The sequence below is a fragment of the Festucalex cinctus genome, chromosome 2 (genome assembly GCF_051991245.1).
Source record: "Festucalex cinctus isolate MCC-2025b chromosome 2, RoL_Fcin_1.0, whole genome shotgun sequence".
NCBI classification, from domain to species: Eukaryota; Metazoa; Chordata; class Actinopteri; order Syngnathiformes; family Syngnathidae; genus Festucalex; species Festucalex cinctus.
Genome location: NC_135412.1, coordinates 10585695 through 10604917, shown reverse-complemented (window position 1 = coordinate 10604917; position 19223 = coordinate 10585695). Strand labels below are relative to the sequence as shown.

Below are 19223 nucleotides of genomic sequence, written 5' to 3'. Positions count from 1 at the left end.
AAAATATTGTTCAGTTTGATAGATAACAGGGCCAAGCTACATCAGTGCAGCTAATTGTTAATGTTAATTTTTTGTGTTTTTTTTTTTTTAACACAAAAGAGGACATAAATGCTCCAAGCAAACTTTAATGGAAAAACACAAAACTGAGTGGTGATTCACTTCTTCGATTACATAAAAATTTCATCATGGAGGACAAAAATTGGGTATAATTTGGCAACATACTTTGATTCACAACAAGCTGATACATGTGTTTAATATTTTTTAAAAAAGCATCCTTTAAGAAAAAAGTACAAAAAAGGGAGCAACATGTCAATGCCATTTCGGGTCTCGTTCACACTAATCTGTCCTGCAGCAGGGGACGCTGATCGACCACTCCTCGCCTGTTGAGCAACTTCCACAGCGTTGACATTGTGGAACCACTGTGACGCCAGCCAAGCTGAGGGTCCTCGGCACCGCTCATGTCTTCCTTCAGGTGGTGGTACGACTTCAGGCGCCTGTTGAGCGATGCACACATCTTAAGTGAGATCTACTGCGGGCATATCTACTACATTTCAGAAAAATCTTTTTTCTTTCCCCCACACATAAATCGCACTGTTTTTTCAGCCACCTTAAGCCTGATGGTGGCAGTAGTGAGGCTGAGTTGACTAAAAATATCAAGAAGAAGCAGACTGACCTAAAGCTGAACTCGTACACTTTCAGGGAGAGAAGAATACGTACAAATAGTGATGAGACACAACAGAAATATTCAATTGGTACTTTTTACCACCCAGAGATAGTTTGTTAGTTAGTGATTTACTTCCATGAAACCTAGTAGAGGGGTGGGATTTGTTCGTAGGCTTACTAGTCCAAAAATGCAAACTAAGTAATAGCTGCTCTGTGGAGAACACATTCTTGCAGATATACATGTCAAAATCCACCAGACATTTGTGTGAAAAAGATAGATTGTTTCATCAAGCTAAAAATTCCAATGAATAAATTCAAATGGTTTATAAGCGAGAGCAATACATCAAATGGTATAATGTTGGTGGCCAAATACCGGTACTCTGAAAATAGTCCCTCTATAGGCTGTGAACAGTATTGCATAGGTTTGACAGAGCAACCTCATTGAACCTCAATATTGCTATGGTCTTCTAGAGATGGCAAGACATCAAAAACAAACTACATTAAAAAATGTCGTTTTAAAATGTACTTTAAAAAAAAGAAGTCTTTTTTATTTATTTATTTATTTATTTTTAGCAAGCAATCATTTGTTCTTTGATTGGCTCGTGATGCACAAAGCCGGTCTCCTTCCCTCCAAAACAACCTACAATGCATCAATGGAGACACTCATGGCTTACGGTGGTAGTGCAGGAGTCGCCAACCTTTTTGAAATGTGAGAGTTACTTGCTTCAGGGATTCTGATTTATGTGAAGAACCATCAGCTTGATATACACTTCTGCAATAACACATTTGCTCCAATTCTTTGAGGATAAATCATCTCATTGCCATTGCGGCCGCTAGCTAGTCTCTACAAATGCTACAATTTGGTCATGTGCTGCAATACTGAACTTTGGAACTTTAATAGTTTTTTTTGTTTTGTTTTGTTTTTTTAAATATATATATATTATTAGCATCAAGTTTACACCAATGCAAGTGTGATTTATTAAAACAACAACAACAACCCTTACTTGTTTAAAGTGTAAGGAGTAGAATGCATAGATATTTTCATGAAAATGTAAGGAATAGAGTTTTAAAAAAAAAGTAGCCTGAAAAATATACACTCTAGTAAAATATAGACACCGAAAATTTCTATGTAAGTAAAGAAACAAAGTAGCTCTAATGTACTTTGTTAGTTGACATCTCTGACATAAGCTACTGTATGTAGACTTGAGGTAGTTTGGAGGCACACCCTGCTGGACAGTTGAAATATTGCAGTTTGGAGGCGCATTGCTGACCTTGCAAGTTTCATTGTGCAGGATTATGAGATTTACGTTAAAATATTAGGATACTAAATTTGTCATTTAAGCTAAAAGTCATACTGTTACAGATTTATTTTCATAAATTGGAAAAAAAAAAAATATTAGAAGAATAAAGGTGTACCGAAGCACTTTTTTTAACATTTGAGTAGGATGGATGGATGGATGGATGGATGGATGGATGCTGGATAGATAGATAGATAGATAGATAGATAGATAGATAGATAGATAGATAGATAGATAGATAGATAGATAGATAGATAGATAGATAGATAGATAGATAGATAGATAGATAGATAGATAGATAGATAGATAGATAGATAGATAGATAGATAGATAGATAGATAGATAGATAGATAGATAGATCTAGAAAGAAAATCATTTACTTGTAAGAAAATGCCACAACTCCAAGGGACAAAACGAGGAGCATGACACCCAGCACGGTGGTGATGATGCTGGAGGAGGACAGCCCCAAGCCTGGAACAAAGACAGGGTGTGTCAGTCTGCAGCTTTAAGTGAAAAGAAAGTGAAATTGAATGACCACATTCATACAACGTACTTACCTATGTCAACGTTGACTTTGGCGCTTGTGACGGCCAAGCTGACATCGTTAGCCATGGACACGTTAATGCAGTAGATGCCGGAGTTGTTGAAGAAATGGTGCAAAACCATCTGGCACTCTTTGGAGGGCTCCACCATGTTGCATGTGGTGTGAATGGGCTTCAAGCACTCTGCATCCAGAATCATGCTGCACACCTGTTTGGGGAAGCTGAGTGAGCGGGAGAGACACCTCAGTAACCAATTCAAATTCAAAACTCAAATGCTTGCAGGACGTTATGTGAACTTGCATTCAAAGCAGTGCATCAACATATGCATCACTTGCTATCAAGTTCGATTGATTTACTGTTTATATGTTTTTGGTCACAATACAGTGTGTGAGTGGTTAGCCTGTGCGCTTCCCAGGTTTGAGGGTCAGTTCAAATATTAGCTCTTGTATTTAGAAGCTGTATTCACCTTCCCTGGCAGGTTACAGTCAGATCAATAGCCTTGTTGTTCATTCCTGACGTTGCTAGGACGCTGTTGTCCATTTGTACTATTTCGACTTTCTTGACAGCCTCTGAAAAGCAGAGAGAATGTTTATTAATCACATATGAGAAATTGGATCAGGAGAATGTTAAGTAACGACAAGGAACCCACCAACCACTTGAATGTCAGCGCAGAAGGATCCATATCGATATGTCACACAGTCATCGTCAGTGGGTTTGTCTTTTGTTTCCCTTTTGGCAACGAGGACAACAGCGGTCTGGCCTGTCATTAACAATGGTCGCTTTAAACCTGCTGTGGAAAAATGGCAGTCAGGAATCATGTACATAAGTCCATTAAAAATTTTGAAGATTTTTTGCTGAATTTACTTCCAATTTACCCACAACTTATTTTAGTGTGAAATGGGCCTGTTTAACTCATTTCCTCCCAAAAACGTATAAATACGTTCTCTTGTAAATGTATTAAGTCTCCCAAAGACGTATTTATACGTTTTTGTATTTTTTTTTTTTTTTTTTATTATTATTATTTTTTTTTTAAGGGCATACAGAAGGTTTTGGCGCAGTCACTCAACTGCAGAGAACGGGTGAAAAAAAAAATGGTAGTAATTCCAAAAACGGCCAGCAGGTGGCAGCAGAGTATAAGAGATCAACCAGGGGCATGATGAAAACAAGCTGTTTCCCCACAATCCTAATCAGATTTGTGAATAGTGAGGAAACTTAGCTATTATTCTTATGCTAATTGCTGCAAAACGTAAACAGTTGGAAATATACTTTTTTTTCCTGATGAAAGAAGAGACTCTAATCTTTCTTTTGGTGGGTTCCATGTTTTCATAGCAATACAATATTCTGTGGGCCTTGTAAAATCAGTCCAAATCCAGTAAAACATCCGGGAGCGAAGGGGTTGCTTCAGTGGAAATGGCTGCGACTGAATGAGTTAATTAAACACAAAACTATTATTGTTGTATGAATGCTTCAAAACACAATTTTGTAGGGCCCCAGTCAATCATGAATAGAATCATCATCACTTTTCTGCCACTTACATATTTTGCAGCCATCTTACCTTCCATCGCTGGAGCACTGCTCACATCCTCGCTCAAAGTGTTCGAAACAGGGTCAGCGTGTGCGTCATAGTTGGTTGGGGAGGGAGTCCTGGCTGCCAGAGCTGCTTCCTGGGCAGGCTGAGCGGAGGAGGTCTCGTCCTCACTATTGTCTTCCTCTGTGTCCGAATGAATTGCGTTGGACCTCAAACCAGTTGCCAGAGGGGGGACCACAGGAGCTACCACAGGACACGTTTCATGACAGTAAGCTTCGTCCACATTCAGACGTCACCGTGAACACAAGATGGCATACCCAAGGTTTCTAGATCACTGGGGGCCTCAGTTGTGGTATCCACCGGAGGGTCGCAAGCCTTATCCGGGATCACCGCCTGCACCACCACGCGGGGCTTGAACGAGCCGGAGCTCACGTAAGTGTGAGTGACGGTCAGCTCTCTGGAAATGAGAGCGCCGCTGTCGTCCCCAAAGTCCCAGTTAAAGGTGATGTCGGCGTCGCTCAGGAACTGGCTGGGGTCGTGCAGGCTGACACTGAAGGCGATGGCCCTGTTCAGGACGAAGCTCATGTCGCCGGCCAGGATGTCGTCCACTTGGTCCAGGGAGACCGCAAATGGGATTTGATCTGCACAGAGAAAAAAGATTTTGACTGTATTGGTCCTCTTGGAAACAGATGGTCTTGAAATGAACGCAGATGCAAACGCACATATACAAAAAACAGATCCATAAGACATGCAAGTGACGTACAACTGTGAGAGTAACAGTTAAATGCTAAAAGCTAATTAATCATTATCATCACAATATTTAAAGCTACTGGACTCAGGAAATTGAATTTCGAGTCACTGCTGCCACCTGTGGCCGAAAAATGAAACTGCTTCTTCACACACAGAGGCTTGCAGGAGTACCCAGCTAAGGTGTTAATCTACTTTCAGCCATAAACAGTCAAATAAAAAGGGTACTGTAAAGATATTTGGGGGGAATTGTTACAGAGAGCAGCTTTAAAGAGGACAACCCCAAAATGTTCTTTACAATAACATGTTGTAAGTGTCGAGACACAACATTCTGATGAATATTGCATTTGTAGAATATGAAGTAAGCAGCAAAATCCACCCGTTTTTATCCACATGCAGTGGCAGCCATTTTGCTACTTGCTGTCGACTGAAAATGACATCACAGCTGCCAGGGGCTCAAGTAACAATCAATCACAGCTTACCTGTTTTCTGAGTTTGGTTATGTGACGTTCCCAAGCTGAGTCCTGATTAGTCGTTACCTGAGCAACTGTCAAGTCATTTTCAGTCAACAGCGAGTAGCAAAATGCCCGCCACTTGAGATGGATAAAAACGGATGGATTTAGCTGTTTATTCATATTCCACGGATCAGAATATTATGTTTGGACTAGTGGGGCTGCATAGAATATACTGTATTTATTTTAAACATTTTTGGGGGTTGACTTCCTTTTTAAAATAATAGTATACTAGAATCACATAAATATATATTGAAAATTCTCAAGTTTTCTCATATCCAAAATCCTGAATTTCCTACCAGTGATGGAAAACTGAGTGGAGGCGTAACCCAGAGGAATGAACTTCTCCTTGCTCCGATAGTGGTAGATGACGATGTCCATGGTGTAGGAGCCAAGTGGAATGTTGGCTGTGTCGATGGTCAGGGTGGACGAGGGACCGTCTGCAACCTGCCAGTACTGACCTGCCCACGGTCCATAATATTTGTTTTTTAATCAAAATGAGTGATCACTGGTATCCTACATGACTGCTAAATATGAAATACATTGTAAGAAGAGTGCTTCAGTTACCCCAGGTCTTCCAGACAAACACGTAGTTGGGCTTTTTGTCCTTCTTGATTGGTGTCCCATTCGGGAAAACTGCTTCCCAGTCTGTCTTCTGAGTTGGGAAAACAGCCTGGGAGGCCAAATATTTGGTTCCTGGATGAGAATGAGACATAAATCATTGAGGCACTTACTTGCTAATGCATGCACACATTGAGTTCCTCCACATATTGGCTCGTTCACAAGCATAGAGCGTTCCCCTTCATCTGACCATTACATGGATTTTAAACATAGAAGGCCAAAACATGCCTTGTGAAAATTAAACACACAAAAAAAACTAGCCACTAGAGGGTGCTAGAACTGCACAAATGGAAATCAACCTTACTTTTTAAAACAGATATGCTGCTTTTAATATCGTGACATGCCAACGACAATTATTGTGTCAGTTTTAATATCGCGATATCACGATATTGCGGTTATCGTCACATCCCTAGTGTATGCACATGTATGCGTTACCATTAACAATGCAGTCTTGCGCCCAAACCACATCTCCATCAGCTTGTACTTTTTGGTTGTGGGGGAATTGCAAGTCTATGGTGAAGGTCACTTTGGCTCCGGTTAGAGTTGGCGAGTCGTTGGCGACATTGAATGTCACTTTTCCACCTGTGAAAAAAAAACCCATAAAACATGAAAACCGATGTGGCTAAACATCCAAACCATCCATTTTCTATCCACTGCTTCTCCTCATTAGGATTGCAGATGAGCTTGAGCCTAAGCCAGCTGACTTCAAGTACCCTGGATTGGTGCCTCACCAAACAAAGGGCTGATGTCGTAACAAATATGTCAAAAGTACATTTTATGTAACTGAATATTATATTTGAATGATGTTCTGAGATACAAACCTTTCCAGGAGTCTGTGAAACGGAGGTCTCCATCTTTCCAAATTGGGTAAAGCTTGGTGTTCCACGATGGATAGCGAGTGAAGCCATTTTTGGGCTCTAAAATGATTATTTAAAAAAAAAAGAAGGAAATTATTTCGTTTAGTGATTGTTTTTTGGTTTGTTTTTGGAGCGGTGTTGTAGTCATCTGCTAAGTCAGATCCTGAAAGACTTTAAAAAACTTAATGTTATTTTTTTTTTTACTATTTATTTATCTAACAACACATTTTTTGTCGATTGTAGATCACGCAGTATCAGTGTTGCATTTTGGGGGATAATGCATAAAAATGTGTCTGAGGGTGAACACACCCTCGCTTTCTTCAATCCTTCTCATGTGACCTTCAGCTGTGCACGAGTTTAATGCAGATTAAAAAGTCACAGGATGGAATTTGGATTAAAACAAGCAGAAAGAAAATGTTCACGTTTATCATTTTAATATATTGACTAAGATTACGTATAGTAGAAGTAGAAGGCGGTCAATTCACAAATCACAGTTTCAGATTTGGTTTAATTGATTCACACATCGAGGGATTGAAAGGCCACAGAAATTAAGTAAAAAGAAAAAACCCCATCTTGTTTTGGATCAAATTCTCATTTGAACTCTAAAAATCTCAGTAATATCACAGTTCATATTTTAAATATGCCAATGTCATCTTCCGCTATGCAATAGATTCATCTACTAAGCAAACTATGCAAGCATTTTTGTTAGAGTGGTTCAGTGATCATAAAATAAAAAAAATGCATTTTTTTTATTAGTACAGATTATATTCATTTAATAAATTCATTAACATTTCAATAGTATAATGCGCTAGAAATATTATCTTAATATTTTTTTAAATGTAATTGTATTCAAATTAGATATGAACAAATACAGATAGAAATGTTGACAAATATATTTCTCCATATTTTCCATTTGTCTTATCTTTTTAAAATCATAACAATAACAAAAATGACTAATATTATGATTTTTTTTTTTTTGATGTCATCTTCTCTACTTACTGGCCGCAGAGTGTGAGATGGCCACCAGCAGCACCAGCAGCACAGCAGATGTCTTCACCATCTTCCTCCTTGCCAAATATCCCTTTAGTGAGCAGCCGGCAGCAGGAAAGAGGCTTTATAAACTCACTCATGTTTGAGCCCCACGTGTGTCAGCAGACAAAAGAGGCCCTGCAGACACGCACGCACACAAACACACGCACGCACACGCGCAGTAAAAAGGGGGCATCCAGAATGACGCTGATTCTGTAAAGTCTAAATACCCGACAAGTATGAACATATAATATTAAGAGCACAGGAATGATGATCATGTGTGCAAAGATCGAGGTCATCTTCATGCATGAACTCTGCGACCGCTCTCGCCTGTTAAATCACTGAAGCTGCAAACCGGTAACATGGCAAAAGGAAAATTCAATTAAATTTCCTTTATTACTAATAAAGGGTCAAAGAAGTAGCGCTAATATTGCGATACATGGTGATGCTTTGTCTCCCGATAGATTATCGATACACCTACGCAAGTATCGCGATATTTCTAATGACTATACAACCACTATAACAGCGCCATTGTTCGTTAATTATTGAGCAATTACTTGGCGGGCCGCTAGGGGGAGCGCCTCAAAACAGTGGCGGGGAAATTTATGGAAGTCTTCAGGCGAAGACGACTCATTGTGTAAGACATTTACATGTCCAGCAACTGACTCAGTTTTGCATACATTTCGATGAAAAATGTGCAATTCTGAGGGATATTAATATTGTTTTGATATTTGAGTAATTGTATTTATTTATTTTGCAATGTTACACAAAAAATGGCGTCACAGTTTATAAAATGAAACAACAAACTATGGAACTGACTGACATGTTGCATGACAATAGTGTTTAAGACACAAATTTGTTCACAGAAAGTTGTCTCTGTTAAGATGACATTAGTATTTGTTTAATTTAAAAAAAGAAAAAAAACAGACTAAAGTACTCACTGTGAAGAATACACCAGTTTTTATATTGTGTTTCAGCGATGGTACAAAAAGAAACTATTTTCTCATTGGAAAAAACAGTTTATGTCTTGAGTAGTTTTATCGTAGATTGTCGTGGATTTATTACCTGACCAATATATCGATAATCGCGGTATCATCATATCATGAAATAATCATTATCATGAGCCTTGTATCACATACCGTATTGTATCATAAGGTACTCAGACGTTTCCACCCTTAGAGCTAAATGTAGGCTATTTTGGCAAACATTAGGTCACTTTTGCTGTTCCAATGTAATGACAGAACGCGTGAAAAATTAACAACCCATATAACTAATGTGTCCTTGCTGTTTCTAATATAATGTTACGTTATTTAGCTAAACAAGAAATCAAAATAACACAATAAGCCACCTTAGTATGATATAGTGCAACTGTACAGTGCACACTGTAGGCTAAACCCCAGCAAACTCCAGGCACAATAACAAGGTTGAGCATTATTATGAGTAGGGATGTTCAATACCACTTTTTTTCAGACCGATACCGATACTCAGACCCTCAGTACTCACCGATACCGATACCAACTGCCGATACCAGTAGTACATTTTGACAAATTAAAAAAAATCACTAAAAGATATTTTTAAACAAATATATTTCCTTTAATTTTGACAAAAACAAAACAAAACAGCCCAGTCACTCTTCAATAGTCTTAACGCTCAAAATAAAACACAAAAATGCTCTTTTAGTTTAAGAGTCACCATTTTGAAGTATTTCCAAACCGGTGAAGTTTTGGTGAAAAACTGCTGCAAGCTAGCGCCAGTTACAGGCAAGGAGGGCTCACTTAACGTCTTCCCCCTCTGCCATCGGTCGCTTGTACTCGTCTGCGTCACAAGTACTCAAGTACTTGAAAAAAGGCTGGTATCGGCCTGATACTGATACCAGGTATCGGTACTCGCCCATCCCTAATTAAGGTTAGAAGGTTTGTCTCTTACAGCACAATCTTAAGTGTGTATAGGAGAAACCGGGAGACAAGCCTTTAACGCCAGGAAATGTGGTCACAGAAGCAGGACTACCACCATGCAAGAATTACCCAGAGCCTCACAAACTGACCTCCATCTTTTGAAGATTTTATTGTATTTAGGTGTTAATACAAGCCAACAAAGAGTGGCTTTAGGGGAAACTTGCTCACAAATCATCAAACATCTCGAATTAGGGGTATTATAAAGTCAAGAACTCATGTGCTTTTAAAATGCCATACAAGTGCTCTCCTAAATCTGAGTCTAAGTCACCTGACCCATTTGGGGTGTTAATTATTGCACTTTGTGTGCAGATTGCAGTGCTATGGTAATGAACATCTGGTGTCAGATCAGCACATCATACAAAACGGGTTTAAAAATGGAAAACTTGAAATGCATAAAAAATTTTTTTTGTTTGTTTGTATGTTACTAGAACAATGGGTCACACATGCAACAACTAGGCAGCGATTTATTGGAAAAAAAACTGGAGGAATGCAATGTTAAGGAGGCTTATGAAAGCACTTGTGACTCCTTAAATTCATCCGGCTTTGTCATTCTCGACCGGCAACTATAAAGTTACTTTGTTATAAGCATTTTTTGTTTCCTTATCATGTGCATAACAATGACATGCAGCGAGCTGCCTTTTAATAAAGCGACTTAAAAAAAAATACAATGTCGACATTCACAGAATCATCAGTCGCTATGTTGAAGCATCAATTCCAAAGGACACAGGTCAACCTCTGATTTCTTTGTTATTAAAAACTATCAATTTTAGCGTCAAAATGGGACCGTCATTAAAAATGTTTTAATTGTAAACACTTTTCTTCTTTCATTTATTTTTTTTTTTAAGTATTTTAACATAATCAGCATCTTCCATACAAAGATAGTCATACAAGGGGAAACAAAAGATAAGCTCATATGACTCATTCTTCTTTTAATGAATTACTCAGATAATTATTTTGTCGATTAATTGATCCGATTATAAAAAAAAAAAACACGTTTTACATTACTTTATTCCAAAACAAGAAATTATTTAAAAATTGAAATGTACAAACATAAATTAATTAAGATTTAGTGACTAGTTTGGGCTGTAAAATATCAGAAAATAGGCAAAAATGTTTAGCACTTGCGTGTTTTCTAAAGTAAAAGCAAATGCTTACAAATATCTTAATTTGGGGGATAAACCCGCAAAGATGATCAGTCTGCTTTCATGGAGAAAATTTGAGAGTATTTACTGGTGAGAGGCTGAAATTACGACAATTATTCAATTCTAAAATAATTGTCGCTTAATTTTAGAATTGTTTGTTTGTTATCATATCACCTCCAATGGATACTGTTTAAAAACCTCTTTATGGCGATATAAAAAGAAATACAAGATTGAGTAAGTAAACTGAGGGCACAGGTTTTTAAATGTCGGGTATAATATCTATGACTGTCATTATTTCTGTCATACTTATTTAGCACATAGTGGAAACGGTATTCTTTGTGTTTCATAACGTATTCTTAATCTAATATACGGTACTTGTGTCATGGATTATACTGCCCCCTGGTGGCCAAGATACCAAAGTCGCAGCACAATGTAGCAAAACAAAAAAAAATTGTAGCCAACACCTTTAATTCTTTACATCTTATGTATGCTGTACGCTGTATGTTTTAATAAAGTGCTGTAGTGTCATTTTTCTTCTTAAAAACACTTTACAAAGACCAGTTAACGTATTCATGATATTTATATACATTTCAATGAGTTAAGTAGAGGTGATATAGTAGTGATAGTCGTCTATGTACTGTACTGTACAGTACTGTACTGTACTGTACTGTATATGTGTAAATAAATCGCGTCCTGTTTTTTCAGCTGATCCTCCACCACACTAGGGAGCAGCCTTGTGGCTATCCGCCGGTTTGCGCTACAAGCAGAACAAGCTGTTTGTCCCACCGGCGTTTTAATGATCGGCGGAAGGTCGTCTGGAGCTGGTCACTATTTGGCTCCAAACGAACAAAATACATCCGACATCGCCGCCGTAGTTTATGACCAGAGACGATGTGAGAGCGCGAATGATGTTTTCGCTTTATGTCGCGCTTATTCGGATTAATTACGATACCTCGCTAGCTGGCTAATGTTAGCTCGCGTTTAGCTAGCATCACTTGCAGTTGGTTACATCGCCAGCTGCTAGTCATCGAATGCTTCATACCTCTACGCGGGCTGAAAAGCGGGCTACTTTTTCCTATTCTTCGGTTGCTTCAGTCTGCTGGACAAGATTTTACATATCGACACCGAGGGGTTGTTTTGATGGCAGCCGCGACCACCGCCCGGAGGTTGCCCATGGGTGTGCGGACTTTCAGCGACTACCTCCAGGTTGCCGTCGTGGGCTCTCCTCGATCTTGCCGGCCAGCGATGACACGAACGTGCACGCGACAAAGTATCAGGTAAGAAACACCGGCAACAACCATCATGACGTCCTCGGTATCGAGGTTATGATCGGCGCGCGGTGACGTAACAACACGTCGATACGCCACTGCCGCGCTAGAATGCACGCTTAGGTTTTTAATTACACAACAGGACCACACATTTCATAACCAGATATATATCCAAAATGTTTTAAATATGGACAAAATGCATTCTCTTAATATATTTATTTTTTCCACAATAAATTCAGCACAGTCTACTCTGTCTTAATGTGTCCTGTTTAGTAAGACATTGATAAATAAGAAATAAAATAAATATGAATAACATATAATCTTAGTGGGAGGTTTCCATTAGGGATAGACCGATTATCGGCTGGGCCGATTATCGGTGCTGATATTTGACTTGTTGACAAATATCGGCATCTGCCTTTTTACAAATCTGAAGGACAATAAAGTTATACCATTAAATAATTAAAAAAAAAATAATTATAAATTATGTCGAAATTTTGGAAAACTTCATTTACAGTAGAAGACTTTAGAAAACGTATTTATCATTTATTTTTTTATTTATTTTTTTTATTCACTGCAAACACTGGGAAGTCCCAACACTTTTTAATTTATAAAAATAATAATAATAATAATAATAATAATAATAATAAAATGAATACATTTAGAAATTGTTGAAATTTTGGCAAACTTTATTTACAGTAGAAAAGTATTTATTTGCTTGCTTAGTTTTGAATTTAGCTTAACACATGCTGATGACCCTGGAAGTTGCCTACATTTTCTGTTAAAATTTTTAATTAAACAAAACTGTCTATTGTTTATATGTTTAAAATTAAAAGAAAAGTTTATTAGCATTTTTTTTACACTATTATTTTCTCTTTTACTGCAAATGATATCGGCTTGAAATATCGGTTATCGGCCTCCTTGACGACTAATAATCGGTATTGGCATCGGCCCTGAAAAAAAAAACGTATCGGTCTATCACTAGTTTCCATGAAGTCATTTGCCTGAAAGAAGGTTAGTGTCCTTTTTAAAAGCACCTGTGTCAGTGAGGATGGCACTAACTGAGATATTTCTAGTCCCGTCTTGACGTTTAGAGGTCAGCGAAGCAGAAGCCACATTCCAACATGTCCGCATGTTGCAGGAGCGCTCATCACGTATCAAATGAGAACACACCAGCAGCAGCCAGCCAACTTTGCGTGTCCTATTGTGACCGTGGGAGGCCGGAATGTACCCGTGGACACCCGCTGTTGTTTCCACACTCGCAGGATGTCTTTTGTCCCCCTCACAGACATCTGTCCTCATGCGGCATTTTGATGACCAGATCTCCCAGAGTGCTTTGCCTTCACGATTGGGACGCCATGGCGAGTGTTCCCCAGAGCAGGAACTTCATCAGCCTCACCAACAAAAGGAAGGAGTACTCGGAACGTAGGATACTCGGGTAATGGCCGCCGCCAACAAACGTGTGGTTTTGCTCCTTTATGAGTTTTGATACGGTACCAACTGTTGCCGTGTTAGCATTTCGGTGATCCTCGTTCAAAAAGTACCACAGTGACCGCACGGCACAATTTGAAATCCTTGTCAATTGAATTCCTACAAGCAAAAAAAAAAAAAAAAGTGTGCATGCTTGTTCAAATGGCAGATTTTTGTGAAATAAAGAAGATAAAATATTTTACAACTTTTTTAGAGCACTGCCAAGAATAACATAAATCCATAAATACTTGCCAGTAGATGCCACAACATGGCGGCAAAACATTGCGTGAAGCTCCTCAACTAACTTCAACTATTACTGTGAGTCCTCATGTTCAACATAGCAATTATTATGTTATACAGGACTTTACCTTGAGTGCAAAAATGTTGAATAGGTGAGTTTTTCCATTTAATAATGGAGAGTGGAGTGTTGACTTAAAAAAATAAAATAAAAAATACCCGTGACTATGTATGTATAAGAACTATTTGACTTAAAATGGACAAAAAAAATTGTTTTGGTCATATAAGCGTAAATATAATTAATGAAAATAATAATAATAAAAAATACAAGACTAATTTAGTCCCATTCTTAAGTCTATCATTTATTTAGAAAGTTAAATGTTCATCAAGTTGTTCATTTGACTGTTTTTTGTTTTATGTACAGTAACTTAACCAATTATATATCAAATTAATAAATGTTATAGTTGGATGAAAAAAATATTTTTCAATATAGTTTCTTTTATTTATAATAAAATTAACCAATTGTATGATAAAAATAATTTTTAAACATTTAAATTAAAAATTGTACAACTATTATTATTTGCAATAAATTAACCAATTTTTTAATTTCAATAACAAATGTCAAATGTGCATGTGCATTTCTTTAGTTTATTAATATTTTTTAATTCACATTTTTATTATAATGTATTTTATATTTTGTATTTTTGTATTTTTTCAATAAACTTACACAAAAATATATAAAATATATAACATATAAATAATAAAATATAATACAAATAATTAAAAAATTGTATTACAAATTGTACAACTATTTTATTATTTGCAATAAATTAACCAATTATTTAATTTCAATAACAAATGTCAAATTTGTATGTGCATTTCTTTATGCATATTTTTTTAATTCACATTGTTATTATATTTTATATATTTTTTATTTTTGCACTAAATAAACTTACACAAAAATATATAAAATAGGTCATTGTACATTTTTTATTTTATTTACAATTTTTAAAAATGTTCATATCACCAAGAAGATAAATGAATTACATCGTTCAAGTTTGCAACGTTCGCTAAACATTCTCTAAATATTCGCCTGATGTACATTCAAAATTTTGAGCATGTTTTCTCGAACAAATTTCGAACATGTTCAAAATTTCCTTGTGACAAGAAAAAACATTAAAACTGCAGGCAAATATTTAGCGAACGTATAGCGAACATTGTGAACTTGAACGACCTCTGACTGAAATCAACGTTTGTTGCAAATGTTCCACCTCAGCGGGATATAAGCTTAACTCTTGATCATCAAAATACAGGATAGACCTGAAGAAAGGAGGGAGCGGGCACTTTAGCTATGCAGAATCGGTAAGCATGTGGACAAGCCCCACCCCCCAGCCCCCTCACTTTACCGTGTGCTCTGCCACGGCAGGTACTCCATGCTGGAGATGTACGACGTGGTGGCCAACGTGGACGACTACAAGTTGTTCGTCCCGTGGTGCAAGAAGTCTCAGACGGTGTCCAAGCGGGCGGGTCACTGCAAGGCCCAGCTGGAGGTGGGCTTCCCCCCCGTCGTCGAGCGCTACACGTCCATGATCAGCAGCGTGCGGCCTCACCTGGTCAAGGTGAATTGCTCGGCAGGGGTCTGCTTATCTTGACTTTCAATTTCAGTCGGCGTTATTTGTAGGGCTGAACGTGAATGGAATTCGTTTACAGTGTTCCCTCGTTTATGCGGGTTAATCTTTTGCAGCCTTGCTGCATCGTGGCTTGCTTTTTTTTTTTTTTTTTATGTATTTTTTGGCTTGTTTAATTTTTTGGTCTTTGCGCGGCCGTATCTCTTGAACCCTACATCCGACCAGGGACATACGGGCATCCGTGGATTCATCTTGAAAGAGACCCTTCCAACGGCGTCTGTCCCAGAGATAGAAAATATATACAGTCCTGTATAACAAGTAAAATAAAAAAAAAATAAAAATAAAAAAATAATAATAATAATTTTAATGGGAAAAATTACTGCAAATGAAAAAAAAAAAACGTAAATGATGAATGAAAAAGCATTCATCATAAACTAAAAATTATACCAAAACGAAAAAACATATATAATAAATGAAAAAATATACTGTGCTGTATATTGTAATTAAAAAAAAACATACTTTCATACTTTTAATGGAAAAAGAATGTAAATGAAAAAAGAACGTGTATGATAAATAAAAAAGCATTTACAATAAAGTAAATATCATACCAAAACGAAAAAACATATAAATGAAAAAAAAAAAAAAAAAAAAAAATATATATATATATATATACTGTGCTTTATACCGTAATAAATAAATGAAAAAAAAACAACATATTATTAATGGATAAAATGACTGTAAATGGAAAAAAAAATATGAATGAAAAAGCTATTCATAATTATAATTTTAAAAAATCATTCCGAAATCATACCAAAACAATGGAGAAAAAAAAAGAATTTAAATGAAAAAATAATATATATGATAAATGAAAAAGCATTTATAATAAAGTAAAAATCATACCAAAATGAAAGACATATATAATAAATGAAAACATATTTAAAATGAATGGGAATTAAAATAATAATACTAATAATAATACTAATAATAATAATGCGGATTCCCATTATCCCGGGTAGTTTTTGGAACATAACACCTGCAATAAACGGGGGAACACTGTATTTGCCTTATTGCTGTAATTTTACTTATGATTTACTGACTTATGTTTACGTCACATTTGTTACAAATTTGTCATAACGAACACTTTACAAAAAAACTGCAATTTGATCATTTTTCAAAATGGTTGATCATTTTGGTAAAGTGTAATAATAATAATCTTCTTGGTGCCGACTGCCTTGAGGCCGTGTGCACGGACGGAAAACTCTTCAACCACCTGGAGACCATTTGGCGTTTCAGTCCCGGCATTCCCGGCTACCCTCGCACCTGCACTGTCGACTTTTCCGTAAGCTCCGCCCCTTCTCCGCGCGACGCCCGCCGTGGCCGTTTTGCCATTTCTGTTTCTTTCGCCTCCGCAGATTTCCTTCGAGTTCCGCTCACTGTTGCACTCGCAGCTGGCCGCCATGTTCTTCGACGAGGTGGTCAAGCAGAACGTGGCCGCCTTCGAGCGGCGCGCCTGCAAGCTCTACGGCCCAGAGACTCGTATCCCGCGAGAGCTCATGTTCCACGAGGTCCACCAGACGTGATGTCGGGCTGTGTGTAAAAAAAAAAAAAAAAAAAAAAAAAAAAGGCCCACCCTGCATGAAGCTGCTGCTTAGTCGCCTCCCGCCCAACGACCCCCCCACCTACCTCTCCTGAGGGACATTGTCCAGCGAGTTCATGTATAAAACAAGTTACAAATACACCATCAAACAATATGCTTTTATTTTATTTTTATTTTCAACGTAACCAATCCCGAGGTTGATTCTGAAAGAAGGAGTCTGATGTTTTACTGCGACCTATTCTCACACTTGGAATTCTTTTGATACACTTCTAACCAAAAAAAATAAAAAAATATATAGGGCTATTAGCTGAAGATTCAGGATGAATCTTAAATGCTTCATAACTTTTACAGGTGAACTTAATTCAACTCAAGTTTATCCTGAAAATTCATCCAATAGTCCGACTTTTTTTGTGTGCTTTGCTGCATTATAGTGAGCTTGGTGCTAAACACTTGAATTTATTTATGACCTAGGTATTTTTATTTTGGGGGCGCAGCGGCTATAATGTGCCATGTTTGTGTCAATACGAGAACGTTAACAGCTTTGATGAAAAGGACAAAGATTTTTCTTTCTGCACTTTGGACTTGTCTGCTGTCATGTGTGACATTTGCATGCGTGTGCACGGATTTCGTAACCCAGCAGGATTTCAATGGGCGTCTCCGTTGGATCTGCACATGATAAAATCATTCCTTTCTCTGCAATGTATGTATCCGGAGAATGTCAGGAAAAGACAGTGTTAGGTTGCACACACTTTCAAAAAAACAAACAAAAGTAATTTTCCAAGTGCTTTTAATTGTTAGAAAAATTCTGTTAGCTTTTTTTTTTTTTTTTTTAAATAAAAGTGTCAATAAAAAAAATAGCAATTTTATTTTTAAAACAAAAATACAGATGGCGGATAAGAAAAATAAGGGGGAAAAATTTATGGGATAAAAAGGCTTAACTTAATTCAACTTTTTTTTTTCTTGCTTTTGTGATTAAAAACTACTTTCACGCATTTTTTTCAACCTTTTCTGAAATAAAAACACAAAACAAGCCAATTTTCAGTTACCATTCCAGTTGAAATTCAAATAAAAACACGAGTGTCCAATTTTACCAAGTTTCTTCCCTGAAAAACAAGTTTTTGTTGTTGGACGAGACGTCATTTTTATTGAAAAATCTTGCTTGCTTACTTAATTATTTACAAAAGTACAATGGACTCCCCCTATTTGTGTGGAAAGGAACGGGTCGGCCGACAAATACCAAAAATCTGCGTATAATTGGCGGAGTTTAAATAAACCCGCAAAATTGTTCAAAAAATAAACTTTCAATACGTTTTTTCCATGAAAAAAAAAGATGGGGGTGGCTTCAAAATGGGGTCAGCAATGTAACGCGGCAAATGTAATCATGACAATCTTTGTCGTCTGCAACGTTGACACTGTTATACTGTTGGGCTATGAATTAAATCTGTCCAGCTTTTTGTCTTTTATTCCTGCACATGTATGCGTAACTCGTGTTTGTGTGTCGCTCACACGTTGATTGTAAGAGAAAACATTAAGAGACTATTGTTACCAAAGGTCTATCGATTCTATTTTTGCATTACCTCATCTTCTTGACCCGTGCTCGAAAAACGTTGGCCTATTTGATGTGGCAAAGTGAGCCAATGATACAATCGGCAGAAGAATTCAGTGTTAATTTGCTGCACTGGTGATTTCATGTTGAGCTTGTTTAATTTTATCTGCAGGGAGAACGCTCGCAAGGCAGGAAAATATATCAAGCACCTGTGCGTTATTGTGACGTCCTTATGTTGTACACAAGCTGAAGTGTCCGTTTTGCAGGTGATACTGTAAATAAAGTTCTTTATTTTTAGTGTGTGAAGCTTCCGAGTCGTCAATCTATCTAGCTGGCTGTGCTATTAATACAACGACAGAAAAGTCAATTAGCCAGTTCCTCAATGATTTTACTGTCTGGTTCCACCTTGTCCAAACTACCTATTGAAATATCACAGCTGGTCTTGTATATATAAGCTTACCCAATTTAACTTCTTTTCGAATGACATGTCACACATTCAACCTGATGAATGAAAATCATCATTGAAGCCATTTAGCCTGTTGGTGCAATCAGAGAAAGCTCCATCTTTTGCCACATTGTACTATAT

The 19223-nt window shown here is 37.2% G+C and overlaps 2 protein-coding genes across 3 annotated transcripts; one reads left to right on the top strand and one right to left on the bottom strand.

Annotated features, from left to right (window-relative positions):
* Positions 1 to 109: 109 nt before the first annotated feature.
* Positions 110 to 12146, bottom strand: pmelb (premelanosome protein b). Of its 2 annotated transcripts, none has more exons than XM_077512783.1 (13): positions 11937 to 12146; positions 7768 to 7935; positions 6733 to 6828; positions 6347 to 6493; positions 5858 to 5986; positions 5590 to 5751; positions 4349 to 4672; positions 4059 to 4274; positions 3153 to 3290; positions 2970 to 3072; positions 2519 to 2724; positions 2342 to 2432; positions 110 to 494 (listed from the first exon to the last, which is right to left on the bottom strand). In XM_077512783.1, exons 2-13 carry the CDS (start codon positions 7826 to 7828, stop codon positions 332 to 334), a joined length of 1836 nt encoding a protein of 611 aa, XP_077368909.1. In that variant the 5' UTR covers positions 7829 to 7935; positions 11937 to 12146; the 3' UTR covers positions 110 to 331. The 2 variants fall into 2 exon arrangements, with proteins under 2 accessions (XP_077368909.1, XP_077368908.1); XM_077512782.1 differs by having other exon boundaries at positions 3153 to 3293; positions 11937 to 12145.
* Positions 11620 to 18937, top strand: coq10a (coenzyme Q10A). The gene is made up of 5 exons (XM_077512784.1): positions 11620 to 12171; positions 13448 to 13597; positions 15293 to 15485; positions 16732 to 16833; positions 16907 to 18937. Exons 1-5 carry the CDS (start codon positions 12035 to 12037, stop codon positions 17072 to 17074), a joined length of 750 nt encoding a protein of 249 aa, XP_077368910.1. The 5' UTR covers positions 11620 to 12034; the 3' UTR covers positions 17075 to 18937.
* Positions 18938 to 19223: the final 286 nt, after the last annotated feature.